The sequence below is a fragment of the Rattus norvegicus genome, chromosome 9 (assembly GCF_036323735.1).
Source record: "Rattus norvegicus strain BN/NHsdMcwi chromosome 9, GRCr8, whole genome shotgun sequence".
Classification (NCBI taxonomy): domain Eukaryota; kingdom Metazoa; phylum Chordata; class Mammalia; order Rodentia; family Muridae; genus Rattus; species Rattus norvegicus.
Genome location: NC_086027.1, coordinates 62,486,394 through 62,502,476, shown reverse-complemented (window position 1 = coordinate 62,502,476; position 16,083 = coordinate 62,486,394). Strand labels below are relative to the sequence as shown.

The 16,083-nt window shown below is 41.2% G+C and overlaps 1 protein-coding gene across 3 annotated transcripts in view; it reads left to right on the top strand.

Annotated features, from left to right (window-relative positions):
* Positions 1-16,083, top strand: part of Dnah7 (dynein, axonemal, heavy chain 7) — a 305,667-nt gene that overhangs the window by 258,028 nt on the left and 31,556 nt on the right. For all 3 annotated transcript variants that reach the window (XM_039084571.2, XM_039084570.2, NM_001419550.1), the window contains 4 exons: positions 2,165-2,326; positions 5,024-5,209; positions 6,403-6,540; positions 10,856-11,086. In XM_039084571.2, the coding sequence (XP_038940499.1) occupies positions 2,165-2,326; positions 5,024-5,209; positions 6,403-6,540; positions 10,856-11,086 (717 nt within the window). The remainder of the gene's footprint in view (positions 1-2,164; positions 2,327-5,023; positions 5,210-6,402; positions 6,541-10,855; positions 11,087-16,083) is intronic.

The window sequence follows — 16,083 nt, the reverse complement described above, 5'->3', positions numbered from 1 at the left end:
CTGCCTCTATGGCTAGCCCCAACAGCGACCACCCATCTCGCTAAGTCATTATGGCGGGCCACTGCCACACCACCCCATGTAATGACCGACCATCTCACTGTTCACAATTCCCAGTAACCCATTAAAATCAAAACTCTTGAGGCTTGTAATTTATCAATCAAATTTATATCAGTAAATTCTCACCCCACAAAATGTCCATAACAATAAACTCAGATATAAACTGCCCACCTAGATAAGACAAAAACAAATTGTCCTGTAGTAATCCATCCCTTCTGAGATATTCATGGCTATCTGTGACTATTTAAAGCCACATGGATCTGGGCTGTCCTTCTTTTCCTCCATCTTCTTCTCCCCCTGGTACTCTCTGTTCCATCTCCACAATTCACAGCCTGCCTTTCTTTTTCACTGCCCAATCACAGGCCTTGCCTTATCGTGTGCCGGCCCTCGCTGCATATAGACGTCAGCCCACAGTGTGCACCTTTAATTCCAGTACGGTGTAGGCAGAGGCAGGCAGACCTTTGTGAGTTTGAGGCCAGCCTAGTCTATGTACTGAGTTCCAGGATAGCCAAGTCTAAATGGAGAGACTCTATCCAAAAACAAAAACAAGAAAAAATAAAATATCTAGGCATGCAAACATACAAATGTATATATGCATGCCCCCTAGGCACGATGACCGCATGCCAGAGTTTTCAGTTTCACTGCATCTGCCACATCCGTGTCTTTCCTCATTTCACATTTGTCTTTTCTTTTACATTGAGACATCTGGCTTCCAACAATTAACTATTGACTTAATGATTCAATATACACAAAATAATTCAGAGTAATGCTAATTCAGTGTCTTAAGTTTATGCTACCTCTCTTTTGTCAGTCCCGTTTTATTCTTTCTCATCTCTTTTTTGGTTGATTTTATATTTCCTTGTTTTCTATTTTCACTTTCAAGTTTATTCTGAGAAGGGACCTTACACTGAAGGATAAAATTAAGTCCTTTCTGTGATGTTTCTAGGTTTTGTTAAATAATAAAGTATCTTATAGTTACTTTCAGTTGCAAGGAAAGCTTGAGTCAGAAATTGGGAGGTATGACATAATATGTTAATTACTACTTCATTGTTATTAAAATATAGACTTTGGATTCTCGAAGCTCTCACCCAGTGTTCCTGACTGGCCGGAGGCATGCTATCAGGGGAAGAGAATGAACTGCCATCCTTTTTATGACATCTGACACAGTTAACAGCTGCTGGTACTGTTCACTTCAGAGCAGCTTTGAAACAATAAGGGGCAGATATTCCTGATCTTAGCTGGGATTTTTTGATCTGGGCATGGGTTTGAGGTGATACTCCTCCTCATGCCCTACCCACCTTACTTCTGATCTAGTCTGTTTCGGGATCTCCAGTCTGGCTCTAACTGTGAGGCTTCCTCAATACATGGTACACATTGTCTTTACCAGCATGCCTTACTCCTTGGGATTCCCACTAGGTTGGCCCATGCTGAACTGTGTATTGGTGTTTCCCTCTGATCTTCTACCTTCTGTCAGTGGACTGATTCTTTTTCATGGCTGAGTTTTGCATTTTCCCACAGTTTCCAGCTGTTGTGTCAACTCTGGTGGCCCATTGATCTCTTCTTAGTGAGGATGACTGCCTCCCCAAGCCCTTCACCAGGGAGAAGGGGAGCAAGCTGACTCCTAGCACAGCAGTTTCGATGTCTGAGGAAATCATTCTACAGTCATACCTCAAACCCTGCTGTTAGCATGCTGTATTCTTGAAGCTTTGGAACTGCCAATTTAGGTCAACTCATCTCCTTTGAAGTTTCCCCACAATAGTCTGGGACTGTAAATAGAGTTCATAATTCTCGTGTGTTGTGTTGCTTCAGTTAGAACACTGCCCCCCCCAAAAAAAGTCCTGTAAAATTTAAATTAGATGGACTTGCTCTGTTTTCTGGAAACTTAGTATACATAGCCATGTGGTCCAATTGGACTTGAGTGTGAATGGGCAGATTTCTGCCTGAAACACCTGTAGAAAAACACTTGCATTTTAGTGTTTGGGGGATGAAAAGAGCCTCATATTACTTATAAGCAAAGGAATGTAACTATACTAATTTAAAAACATTGCAAGTCTGATGTAATGTTCACAGAAAAATAATGTCATGGGACAACTTCTTCTCATTACAGGAGGAATTCAAGAAATTGCTTTATGGCCTCTGTTTCTTTCATGCTTTGGTACAAGAGAGACGAAAATTCGGACCCCTGGGGTGGAATATTCCTTATGAATTCAATGAGACAGATCTAAGAATCAGTGTGCAGCAACTCCACATGTTTCTGAACCAGTATGAGGTACCATAAACATCACAGCGAGAACCTTACCTTTTACTCTTTATCATGTTGTAAGTGTTGGTGCAGTGAGCAGGGACTTCTGATTAATTCTGTTCTTATGAAATAAATTGCAAGGCAGTTCCCAATAGCCTACTAAATAGTACATTATTATAACAGGAAATTATAACTGCTTTAGGAGCTAGTTAGGATGTCAGTTTGTCTCTAAGGAGTCTGTATTTTATCATTTACTTTGACACATAGTCACCTGTAGAGATTTAAGAAGTAATGATGTTATATTTATTATAAAAAGAGTATAAATTAGCTGAGTTTGGAAGTGGGGTGGGGCAAGAGGATGATCAGTTTCCTGAAACATGAATTCATTTTTTGAGAACCTCTTCTCCCTTCTTTCCTCCCCACTAGCCTTTCCCCTCCCCTCCATTCCACTGGACTCTCCCTTACTCTCCCTCTTTCTCTGTCTTGCCTTCCCACTCTCTCAGGAGCAGCAAACATTAAGCATGATTGGATGTCCTCTTTACTCCTTGACAACTGGGTGTAAACAATTGAAACTTTGAAAAACTGTTCTATAAACTGTTTAAGTGCCTGTGAGAGTAGGGAGCTCTACTCTCTTCCCACCCTCAACAGCAAGTTGTTTAAATTTTAGTAGAATCTTATTCAAATTTAGCTGGATATCTTTAATGAAATCTATCACTGAAATATTAAAAAATTCAAACTTTTAACTTAGTCTTGCAAATGGGGAGGATTGAACTTTATGTCCATAAAAGCAAACAAGTTACTAATGAAGACCAATAGTCCAAGTGGCAGAAACATTCAAATGAATCACAAGTGTGATACACTGTTTTCTTCTAGTCAGACCTCCAGAAAGAAGGAAAGGCACTAATAATTAAGACAAAATAAATGCCAGAGGGGGAGGCTTCTGAGCTAAGATAATTATACAGAACTAGTGAGGAATATTGGTAGTTAGCAATTTGAATATCTGGAGAATATATTTTACCTTAAAATATAGTCTATAGTGAGGAGTTAATTAAAATATGTTTAAGTATGCAAGTTTGGTTGGTTTAATCACTTAAAAAATTAAATCCTCTGTATCAACATGCTAAGGGGAATTTAAAACACAAGATCCTATCAGTAATTACAGAAAAAAATTGACAAAAATCCCATATTCATCAGTGATAAAAACACTCTCAGTAAAGTAGGCGTCCAGAGGTGCTTGGTCACCACAAAAGGGATGTTCACTTAGTCACCGTTCCACTGCTGTAGAAAGGCACCACAAGGAAGGCAATTCCTATATAAGAAAACACTTAATTGCGGGCTTGTTCACAGTTTCAGAGGCTTTGCCCCTTGTCGTCATGGTGGCGAGCATAGCGCTAGAGCAGTATCTAAGAGCTACTTCCTGATCTGCGGGTCAAGAAACACACACACACACACACACACACACACACACACACACACATGCACACACATACACACACATACACACACATACACACATACACACACATACACACACATACACACACATACACACACATACACACACACATACACACACATACACACTCACACACACATACACACACATACACACACACATACACACACATACACACACACATACACACACATACACACATACACACACATACACACACACACACGCACGCACACACACAAGATAGCTCTGTTAAGTAAGAAGTGTGGTGAAATTTACACTGTCATGGGGCACAAACACCTGGAGTCACCAAAAGCCAGAGAGCCTGTAGCATCCTCCCGACAGATGCTCCCAGCACTGGTTTGATGTTGTGCTTCTACTCTTGTGATTTTAGTCACTGAATTGCAGCCACAGAAAAGTAATCTAGGAAGCCAGGCAGGCAACACTAAGAATTGAACCTCAGTAGGAAACATGGCAGTGGTACAATACCTTTGGAAGAGAAAGGAGTCAGATGATTTAGCTATTAAACAGAAAAGAGAGAAGGCCACCCCATCTGTACAACAATGCCAAGCAACCAGAGCTTCCAGGGACTAAGCCACTACCTAAAGACTATACATGGACTGACCCTGGACTCTGACCTCATAGGTAGCAATGAATATCCTAGTAAGAGCACCAGTGGAAGGGGAAGCCATGGGTCCTGCCAAGACTGAATCCCCAGTGAACGTGATTGTTGGGGGGAGGGTGGTAATGGGGGAGGATGGGGAGGGGGACGGCCATAAAGAAGGGGAGGGGGAGGGATTAGGGGGATGTTTGCCCGGAAACCGGGAAAGGGAATGACAATCGAAATGTATATAAGAAATACTCAAGTTAATAAAAAAAGTAAATAAATTAAAAAAAAAAAGAGAGAGAGAGAAGGCCAAGTCTTGACTTAGGTTAGAACAAATGTTAATGACATATGCACAACTAAGACCCTCAATCTTAGTTTAAAAATATTATTAACTCAAATTACATGGTTGATCATTAAACGAATCAGCAGAATACAGGAGTTTTGATCTGATCATTGACTGAATGGAAATGAAATAAAACGCAAGAAAGATCACGGGGAGAGCAGCAATAATTAGTGGGAAGGTATGTAAAAGAAGGTCATGTTATTGCAAACTTCGAGGAAGATGTTTAGCTTAACGGTGGTAGCCAAACTCGGACACTTCCCCTTGCCCTGTGCTACTGGTCTCTCCTAACTGGCTGGTGACGGCGGGTCTCCATTTTAGGAACTTCCGTATGATGCTCTCCGCTACATGACTGGGGAATGTAATTACGGAGGCCGGGTGACGGACGACTGGGACCGGCGTACACTGCGCAGCATTCTCAACAAATTCTTCTGCACAGAATTAGTCGAAAACCCACAATACAAATTTGACTCAAGTGGCATCTATTTTGTCCCTCCTTCTGGTGATGTAAGTATGTCCCCTTTAGGAAACCCAAGAGCAGAAAAACATGACACTCCTGGGAACTGACAACTAGTTTTTAATGCTGATTTCCTACAAAACTTTTTAATTTTATTGTTCATCTCGGCCCATGCTTTCTAAGCTGTAGAGGAACCGACCATACCCAATGTACAAAGTTAGGGTTTCCTATTCACTGTGATGTGAGAGAGTTTTCTGGGTGACTTGAGGTGTTATCATTGTGAGCTTGGTGTTTGCATAAAAATATCTTTTCACAATTAAAATGAATATGCATATGATGGGGCTCATAAAATGTTAGAAGTAACAATTAACATTTATATCGTGGTTACTTTTAGGTAGTCCTAAGTAATGGTCTCCCTGAAGGGTCACATTAACATTGTATCAGTCTTTACAAACAAGGAAGCCAATTCACTAAGGTTGAAGGGCCTGACAAAGGCTGTCAGAGCAGAAGGCAGAGAAGCACTGTGGCACAGGCCCTGCTCTCTTTTGCTTTTCCTTCCAGCCCCACACACTGCCTTCAGAATAACTGCACGTGGTAGCTTTCAAAGGCTTTCCAGTATACTCCAGTCATTTCCCATTTGATTCCCAGAGTCAAATAACATGTATGAAGGATGAACCTGAGGTTACATGCATGAGCGTTATGCAAACCCATCACACACTAAGGCTGATGCTGGGGTAATAAGACCAATAATGATGAGTTTTGGGGAGTTAAAAAAAAGTGAAGGGACATGTATGTGACGTGATCTACATCATAGAACTATTGGTGGTCAAACTTCCATGCCATGTGTTCATGGATGTTTATGTGTGCTTTTATGAGAATTAGTGAAAGCATGACTTTTTAAGACTAAGTTGATCTTTCTTTTAAGATTTATTTATTTTTATGTGTATGAGTGTTTTGCCTATATATGTATGACCAATTTCTATCTTCATTGTCATATTCCTTCATATTGCCTAATTCCTAGACACCTCTTTTCTTGTTAAAAATATTATAACAATTAGACATCTAACTTTCCTCTCTAAATTTGCTCATATTTGTTTAACCCTTGTCCTGGGCTGAAAGAAAGAGAAAGCATGCAGTCTTGAGTCTCCCAGACTTGCCCACTCCATGAAAACCATTGTGTCCAAGCCAAGCTCTACCTCATGATTGAATCTAACCTCCTGACTTCTTCCACTCATCTTTGCAGCACAAAAGCTACATTGAATACACAAAGACTCTTCCACTGATCCCAGACCCAGAAATCTTTGGGATGAACGCCAATGCCGACATCACTAAGGACCAGTCCGAGACGCAGCTGCTGTTTGATAACATTCTCCTCACCCAGGTATGTACTGTGTAAGGCTTGCGTGGCTCCTGAGCTGAGCCACCACAGATGTGTCTGCCCCACCATCCAGCAGAGGCGCCTACAAAACTGCCAGAGTGAAGAAGCTCTCAAAGTCAAAGAAAAAAATCCACATCATCCCTTAATTACAGACTCAGCACAGAGAATGTGGGCATCAGCCATTTTCTTTCCATCAGTCTTGTTTTGGAGCAAAGGTCTCTTTTTGAGTCTCTTGCTTCTTGGGATTCCATTTTGTTTTGCTTTCATGCCTAAGTCTTGCCCCCCAAACAGCATGTTATCTTTCTTTTGTTTCTCTTAGTTGGAAACCATCATTTTAAAGATACCCGAGAAGCAGTCTGGGAGCCAGATCTGTGCAGATTTTACCTGTTTTATTTTCTAGTCTCCCACTGATTTAACAGCAGTTGCTTATTTTATGATTCATCTTTATTTACTTTCCAAGGACATTTTCCTTGGTTTGCATAAAAAGTTCCCTTCTCACTTTTATTTTTACTAGATTTCATAACATTTAAGTATATGATAGCTGTATTACAAAATGCATTTAAATAGTTTATGGGTAGAAGGCACCAGAAGGCACAAAAAGGCCTGCTGATGGAACTTATGTGCCCAGGAGGGCAGAAGAGTAAAATCTTAAATGTGGGCAGCAGTCGGTGAGTTAAACAGTTGTTAATTCTGAGTTCAGTGAGAGGAACACTCTCTGTTTAGAGGGTAACCTCAGGTTTTTGTTTTGTTTTGTTGTTTTTTAGTTTTTTTTCTTGTAATTTTTTGGAAGCAAATTAATCTAGATGCTAGGAGTTCCCATGCAGGTTAAATAAACTGAGGGTGTCTGACTGTTCAGTCAGGAAGATGCAGGTATATTTTATGGCCCCTCAAAATGAAACAGTGATGGTTCATGTTCCTACAGTGCTAGGCCCCTGATAGCCCTACTTAGAGACCTGTCTTTGCTTTAATGAAGCAACCCAAGGAACCTGGGACCTTTTAAAAAAATCCTGTTCTATAGATAGGAAACTGAGGTGCAAGAGGATTAAGTAGTTTGACCAAAGTTGGGAAGCCCAGTTTCAAAGCCAAGCCATGTGACCCTCACCAGATTGGCTCCAGAACCTGTGTTCTGAGCTGCTGTCCTGCACTCTTTCCTCTTCCAGATTCTGTAGCTGGAAAGGCCAAGAGTCAGGAGGTTATGGGGTGTGTTATAAATGTGTACATTTATATTGCCCATTAAAAACGATTTTAATGTTTACTGTACACAATGATCACATGAAACCCTGTTATTGCCAGATTACACACAAGGGTACGTGGACAAACATGAGTAAGTCAGCCCCGGGGGCTTCAGCTACTTGTCCTGTGTGAGAGTGTGACAGCAGGGTTATTTCAGTGTCTCTGGCTTTATTCAAACTTGCCACTGTGTATCACGTTGCAGAACCCATAAAACAGTGGGCTCATTCCAACAGAAAATGACTCAGAACCAAACCAATAAGTCTGAATACACGGGGGTATCTCCTCAGTATGTGATTAAATATTTCATAATCCTTGGGCTCAGATTGGCAAGGGTGACTCTCATAATGGGTAGGCAGTGTCTGTTGAGTCACAACTCAGAGGCAGAGACCAGAACCGCAGAGCTCCATGAACTGAGTAATGGTGACAAGACTTTTGTACTAAATGTCCTTAGCCAATGCACGTCTCAGATTAAAACGGAAGAGGCAGATAACAGAGTCAAGAGGATAGTTTTTATCAGTGATCCTTTGCTTATGCTCAATGGCCACACCTTATCTTAAGGAGGAAAATTATACACCCAACCATTGAACTGAAGTCGGGGACCCTTCAGTTGAATTAGGGAAAGGCTGAAAGAAACTGAGGAGGAGGGTGACCCCACAGAAAGACCAATCTCAACTAACCTGGACCCATGAGATCTCTCAGACACTGAGCCACCAACCAGGCAGCATACACCAGCTGGTCTGAGGTTCCTGACACATACACAGCAGATGACTGCCTGGTCTGGCCTCAGTAGGAGAAGTCTTGCCTAACCCTCGAGAGGCCCCAGGGAGTGGGGAGGCCTGGTAGGGGTTAGGGGAGGACATCCTCTTGGAGACAAGGGAGAGGAGGAGAAATGGGATTAGGAACTGTTGGAGGGTGGACCAGGAGGCAGGAAACAACTGGACTGTAAAAATAAATAAAAGTAATTTTTTAAAAAAAAGGGAAATTATAAAATCAATGTGCTGTAGGCTCTCTGAAAAGGCTAAATTCTGCAAGGTCTCTTTTAAAATAGAGCCCACTCATCTTTACTCAATAAAACAAAGACAATTGAACCAGGTAAGGCAACTCAACTTGTAATGGCAGCATTTGAGAGGCCAAACCAGAAGGATCTCAAGTTCAAGGCCTGTGTGGGTAGATCAGTGAGCCATGCACCCTGCCTTTTGAATATGCATTGCTAGGTGTGTGTCTGTGCCTGTGTATGTGGTACCTGTATGTGGTGAGGTCATAAGATAAAGTCCGGTGTCCTAGAGTTGGAATTACAGGCAGCTGTGAACCTTCTAAGCTGGGGCTGAGAACGGACTGGAGTCCTCGGCAAGAGCAACAGGCACTCGGCTGCCAAGCCCTTTCCGGAGCTGCTTCTTTGTTTCAACTAAATAATGAAAGGGGCCGTCGGGCATGGCCATGGCGTTGAGCTGGAGCTTAGAGGTGTGATGTTTGTCTGGAGCAGTGCTTCCCAACCTTCTGAATTCTGAGACCATTTAATAGAGTTCCTCATTTAATACAGTATCCTCAACCATAAAATTATTTTCCCTGTTAACTCACAACCATAATTTTGCTATTGTTATGAATTGTGATGTGAATATCTGTGTTTTCCGATGGTCTTAGGTGACCCCTGTGAAAGGGTTGTTGGACAACCTTCAACAAAGGGGTCACAACCCACAGGATGAGACCCACTGGTTTAGCATCTGTGAGGCCACAGTTTCCATTGACAGTCAGTATAGGTAGAAAAGGGGAGGAAGAGGCTGTGAGTGGGGACTGTGCAGGAAAGGCATCAGGAGTGAGAAGCCAGCTATGAACGGAGGAGCACCACTTTCCAAACCTTCAACCCCAACTGCGTGTCGCAAGTGAGGTAAGAGGATGTCTGAGATGAAGTCGTTTTCTTACATTTTTGGTTAGTTATAGGCCTCACCTCGTGTGTGAGTGAGTGTGTGTGTCTGTGTGTGTGTGTGAGATTCTTTTTTAGGTTTTCTGTTTTCTGTGTTTTAGTGGGAAATAGAAAATAGAATGATTTCTAAAGCATTTATGCAAATTATTCTGTAAATGCAGTAAAAAGAAAGATATTTCATCTAATCTGGGTCCAATATTCAGTATTTTTTCTTGTATTATTTGTTTTAAATATTAATTATAAACTAAGTACTGTAAGAAATAATTATTTGATGGCAATCATTCTTCTTTTTTACTAGCAGGCATTTAAAACTTTCTAGCGTTTAATCGGTTTATTATCAGATTTTATAAACTCCTCTAGTGGCATGTAACATGTTGGTAGGTAGAAATCTAAGTTAGAATGATAGTGTTCACAGAATAGAATGTTTAATATTAATCATAAAGAGACCAAGAAATGTAAAATAGGAAGGAGACTGAAGTCAGTTTCCTTGGACTGGAAAAATGTGAGCTAGTCAACTGTCTTCCAATAGTGCTTATTCTCCCCCAGCAACCTCCCCACCCCAGGAGTGTATTTGTTCTCAGACTTTTTAAAAAAGTCATTCCAGAAAATAGAGATTCATTTATGAGATGTCACTATAAACATGAAACAGAAATTACATCAGATGCTCCTTCCCAGGTTCTGAGGGGAATCACGAATGCCCACCTTTCCTCCCTAAGCCCGAGCCGCCTTGAGGGAATGAGCTTATTTTCTTTGCCCTACAGGCTCAAGGAGAAAGCTGCACCTCCATTTTTGGCAACCGGTATACATAGATTATTGGCAAATAGATTTGTGACAAGCTTTCTCGGGACACGCTCACATTCCCTCCTTGTGGGCATTGGCGTTTGTCACTGCCCAGCTGCTCAGTTGAGGGCACCAGGCAGTGGGATGTACAAATGTTCCCTAAGGTCCTGCTTCTCTGGGTACATCACACGCTCTTCCTCCCCCTGCTTCACCCCCTCTGAAAACTCCATTCCCTGTGGCTCTTACAATCACTTTGATAAATCTTGTGTGTGAAGAATTATCAGTAAAACAGATAGGTTGGTTCTTAGATGTACCCATCAGTTTTCCCCTCTCAGCTGTCCTTTGACCTTTACGAGGATGTTCGTAATTGTTTGAACTCTTCAGTCTCGCTCATCAGGTTCTGGAGCGAAGTCATCGGATGAGGTAGTCAATGAGGTTGCTGGAGACATCCTGGGTAAACTTCCAAACAACTTCGATATTGAATCTGCCATGAGGAGATACCCAACAACCTACACTCAGAGCATGAACACCGTCCTTGTCCAAGAGATGGGCCGTTTCAATAAGCTGCTGATAACCATAAGGGAATCATGCATTAATATTCAAAAAGCGATCAAGGTAAGGTGAACCGAGCAAAAGATTCGCTACGTTAAAGCTCGCACTTTCATCGATTTAGCAAATAGTTTCAGGTACCGGCAAGGACTATTCTTGATCCGAAGTATAGAAAACAAGTCCCTGAACTTGGTTAGGGACTTTATTAGCTGTAGGATTCTGGGGATGACAGCTGATAAAGAGATGTATAGGTACAGTGGTATGCGGGACACCGTGTACTGGGAAAGGTGCATGCTGAGGCAACATTGTGCCTTAAGGGGAACAAGCTCACATGTTAGCAATTAGATTAGCGGAATATTAAACAGAAACATACAAAATCGTCAAAGATGTATTTTATTTGCATTTGTTTGTGTATGTGTTTGTGTGTATATACTCGCAAATGTATGCTCATGTGCCTGTGTGTGTGTGTGTGTGTGTGTGTGCGTGCATGCCTGTCTGTCTGTCTGTCTGTCTGTGTGCATGACCAGGTACATAATGGCCTTCTCAGCTATGACTAGAATCTTGAATTTTATTTCAAAATACAAAGGCATTAGGAGTTTTCAGGCACCAGTGATATTTCATATATTTTGAAACTCACTCCTACTGCTGCCAGGGAGGATTGTAAGGAAGCAGGATGATAGAGAACTTAGGTAAGGAGTAAGCAAGAGAGGAGCCAGGGACAACTCCCAAGTGTTTAGCCTGAGTGAGTAGAAGGCCCAGGAAAGGGGATGTTTGAAGGAGAAAGTTAAGAAATATAGTCAGGTTACTTTTGAACTGTTTCCTAGAGTCAATGGAGAGATTGCTATTCATTGCATGCATGAAGTCCAAGGGGGAAGTCAGGGTGGGTATAACTTCCAGTCTGTAATATGTTGATTGTAGTCAGAAATAGAATTCACAAATTACCTCAGATATTTTTGTAGCACTGATGAGCATAGGATATTTTGGAATCAACTTCCCCTGTTCACTGCCTCTCCCAACTGCTGTGAGGTGTGCTACAGTTTCCTTTCTTGGAGGTGTCTCTAATCATTCTCTAAATATTTCCTTAATGTGGCAAAATAGCCCAAAATTGAAAATGCCAACTTGCAATGGCCTCTGTGGCTAACGTAGCAATGTAGCCACATTTTACACTCCTGTCTTACCTCTTTGTCTTGGCAAAATATTCCAACCAATTTAATTGTGTAAAGTTATACATCAAAGTTGATACTATACTTGTGTTTTTTTAAGATTGTTATCAGGGAAAGGGTAATTCCCAACCTATAAGTCATTATTTGTACAATAGGACAGATACCTATTTCTTACACTTATTTATAAGTATAACATAAATACTATAACAAAGGTACATGTGGAGCATATTTTTTCAATAATTTAAAAGATGTTCTATTTAAGAACTTAAAAGAAATTGTAGATAAATGGTTTAATATCTTATTTTTAAAATTACAAAAAATTGAAAACTACAGCCCAGAGAAACAGTTCAATGGTCAAAAGCACTTGCTGCTCTTGCAGAGGACCTGAGGTTGGTCCCCAGTACTAGTGGCCAGCACAGCTGCCTGGGACTCCAACTCTAAAGGATCCTACACTCTCCTCCGGCCTCTACTGATAGCTCCTCATTGGAGGCTACACATGCAGAAACACACGCACATATAATTTTTTTTTCAAAAAAAATTGAAGTAGTAAAAAAATAAAGCCATCTAAAACACATAGAAGAAGTCTGTATTTTGCTTAAGGTCCATCAGCAAACGATGCATAGTCTGCGAACAATATTCATGCTCACCGGTAATAGAATGTCAGTCATCAGAATTTTTACATCTCTGAAAACATAAACTGGTAAACCCCTTCGAGGCACAACTTGGCAATATCAGTTAAAAATGAAATATCCGGCTCCTGTGGGGGAGGGCCCAGGAGCGGCAGGACCCCTGCCTGAGACACCTCCGGAACCTGAGGGAAACAGACCGGATAAACAGTTCTCTGCACCCAAATCCCATGGGAGGGAGAGCTGAACCTTCAGAGAGGCAGACAAGCCTGGGAAACCAGAAGAGACTGCTCTCTGTACATACATCTCGGACGCCAGAGGAAAACACCAAAGGCCATCTGGAACCCTGGTGCACTGAAGCTCCCAGAAAGGGCGGCACAGGTCTTCCTGGTTGCTGCCGCCTCAGAGAGCCCTTGGGCAGCACCCCGCGAGCAAACTTGAGCCTCGGGACCACAGGTAAGACCAACTTGTCTGCTGCAAGAAAGCTGCCTGGTGAACTCAAGACACAGGCCCACAGGAACAGCTGAAGACCTGTAGAGAGGAAAAACTACACGCCCGAAAGCAGAACACTCTGTCCCCATAACTGACTGAAAGAGAGGAAAACAGGTCTACAGCACTCCTGACACACAGGCTTATAGGACAGTCTAGCCACTGTCAGAAATAGCAGAACAAAGTAACACTAGAGATAATCTGATGGCGAGAGGCAAGCGCAGGAACCCAAGCAACAGAAACCAAGACTACATGCCATCATCGGAGCCCAATTCTCCCACCAAAACAAACATGGAATATCCAAACACACCAGAAAAGCAAGATCTAGTTTCAAAATCATATTTGATCATGATGCTGGAGGACTTCAAGAAAGACATGAACACACTTAGGGAAACACAGGAAAACATTAATAAACAAGTAGAAGCCTACAGAGAGGAATCGCAAAAATCCCTGAAAGAATTCCAGGAAAACACAATCAAACAGTTGAAGGAATTAAAAATGGAAATAGAAGCAATCAAGAAAGAACACATGGAAACAACCCTGGATATAGAAAACCAAAAGAAGAGACAAGGAGCTGTAGATACAAGCCTCACCAACAGAATTCAAGAGATGGAAGAGAGAATCACAGGAGCAGAAGATTCCATAGAAATCATTGACTCAACTGTCAAAGATAATGTAAAGCGGAAAAAGCTACTGGTCCAAAACATACAGGAAATCCAGGACTCAATGAGAAGATCAAACCTAAGGATAATAGGTATAGAAGAGAGTGAAGACTCCCAGCTCAAAGGACCAGTAAATATCTTCAACAAAATCATAGAAGAAAACTTCCCTAACCTAAAAAAAGAGATACCCATAGGCATACAAGATGCCTACAGAACTCCAAATAGATTGGACCAGAAAAGAAACACCTCCCGTCACATAATTGTCAAAACACCAAACGCACAAAATAAAGAAAGAATACTAAAAGCAGTAAGGGAAAAAGGTCAAGTAACATATAAAGGGAGACCTATCAGAATCACACCAGACTTCTCGCCAGAAACTATGAAGGCCAGAAGATCCTGGACTGATGTCATACAGACCCTAAGAGAACACAAATGCCAGCCCAGGTTACTGTATCCTGCAAAACTCTCAATTAACATAGATGGAGAAACCAAGATATTCCATGACAAAACCAAATTTACACAATATCTTTCTACAAATCCAGCACTACAAAGGATAATAAATGGTAAAGCCCAACATAAGGAGGCAAGCTATACCCTAGAAGAAGCAAGAAACTAATCGTCTTGGCAACAAAACAAAGAGAATGAAAGCACACAAACATAACCTCACATCCAAATATGAATATAACGGGAAGCAATAACCACTATTCCTTAATATCTCTCAACATCAATGGCCTCAACTCCCAAATAAACAGACATAGATTAACAAACTGGATACGCAACGAGGACCCTGCATTCTGCTGCCTACAGGAAACACACCTCAGAGACAAAGACAGACACTACCTCAGAGTGAAAGGCTGGAAAACAACTTTCCAAGCAAATGGTCAGAAGAAGCAAGCTGGAGTAGCCATTCTAATATCAAATAAAATCAATTTTCAACTAAAAGTCATCAAAAAAGATAAGGAAGGACACTTGATATTCATCAAAGGAAAAATCCACCAAGATGAACTCTCAATCCTAAATATCTATGCCCCAAATACAAGGGCACCTACATATGTAAAAGAAACCTTACTAAAGCTCAAAACACACATTGGACCTCACACAATAATAGTGGGAGATTTCAACACCCCACTCTCATCAATGGACAGATCATGGAAACAGAAATTAAACAGAGATGTAGACAGACTAAGAGAAGTCATGAGCCAAATGGACCTAACGGATATTTATAGAACATTCTATCCTAAAGCAAAAGGATATACCTTCTTCTCAGCTCCTCATGGTACTTTCTCCAAAATTGACCATATAATTGGTCAAAAAACGGGCCTCAACAGGTACAGAAAGATAGAAATAATCCCATGCGTGCTATCAGACCACCACGGCCTAAAACTGGTCTTCAATAACAATCAAGGAAGAATGTCCACATATACTTGGAAATTGAACAATGCTCTACTCAATGATAACCTGGTCAAGGAAGAAATAAAGAAAGAAATTAAAAACGTTTTAGAATTTAATGAAAATGAAGGTACAACATACCCAAACTTATGGGACACAATGAAAGCTGTGCTAAGAGGAAAACTCATAGCGCTGAGTGCCTGCAGAAAGAAACAGGAAAGAGCATATGTCAGCAGCTTGACAGCACACCTAAAAGCTCTAGAACAAAAAGAAGCAAATACACCCAGGAGGAGTAGAAGGCAGGAAATAATCAAACTCAGAGCTGAAATCAACCAAGTAGAAACAAAAAGGACCATAGAAAGAATCAACAGAACCAAAAGTTGGTTCTTTGAGAAAATCAACAAGATAGATAAACCCTTAGCCAGACTAACGAGAGGACACAGAGAGTGCGTCCAAATTAACAAAATCAGAAATGAAAAGGGAGACATAACTACAGATTCAGAGGAAATTCAAAAAATCATCAGATCTTACTACAAAAACCTATATTCAACAAAACTTGAAAATCTTCAGGAAATGGACAATTTCCTAGACAGATACCAGGTACCGAACTTAAATCAGGAACAGATAAACCAGTTAAACAACCCCATAACTCCTAAGGAAATAGAAGCAGTCATTAAGGTCTCCCAACCAAAAAGAGCCCAGGTACAGACAGGTTTAGTGCAGAATTCTATCAA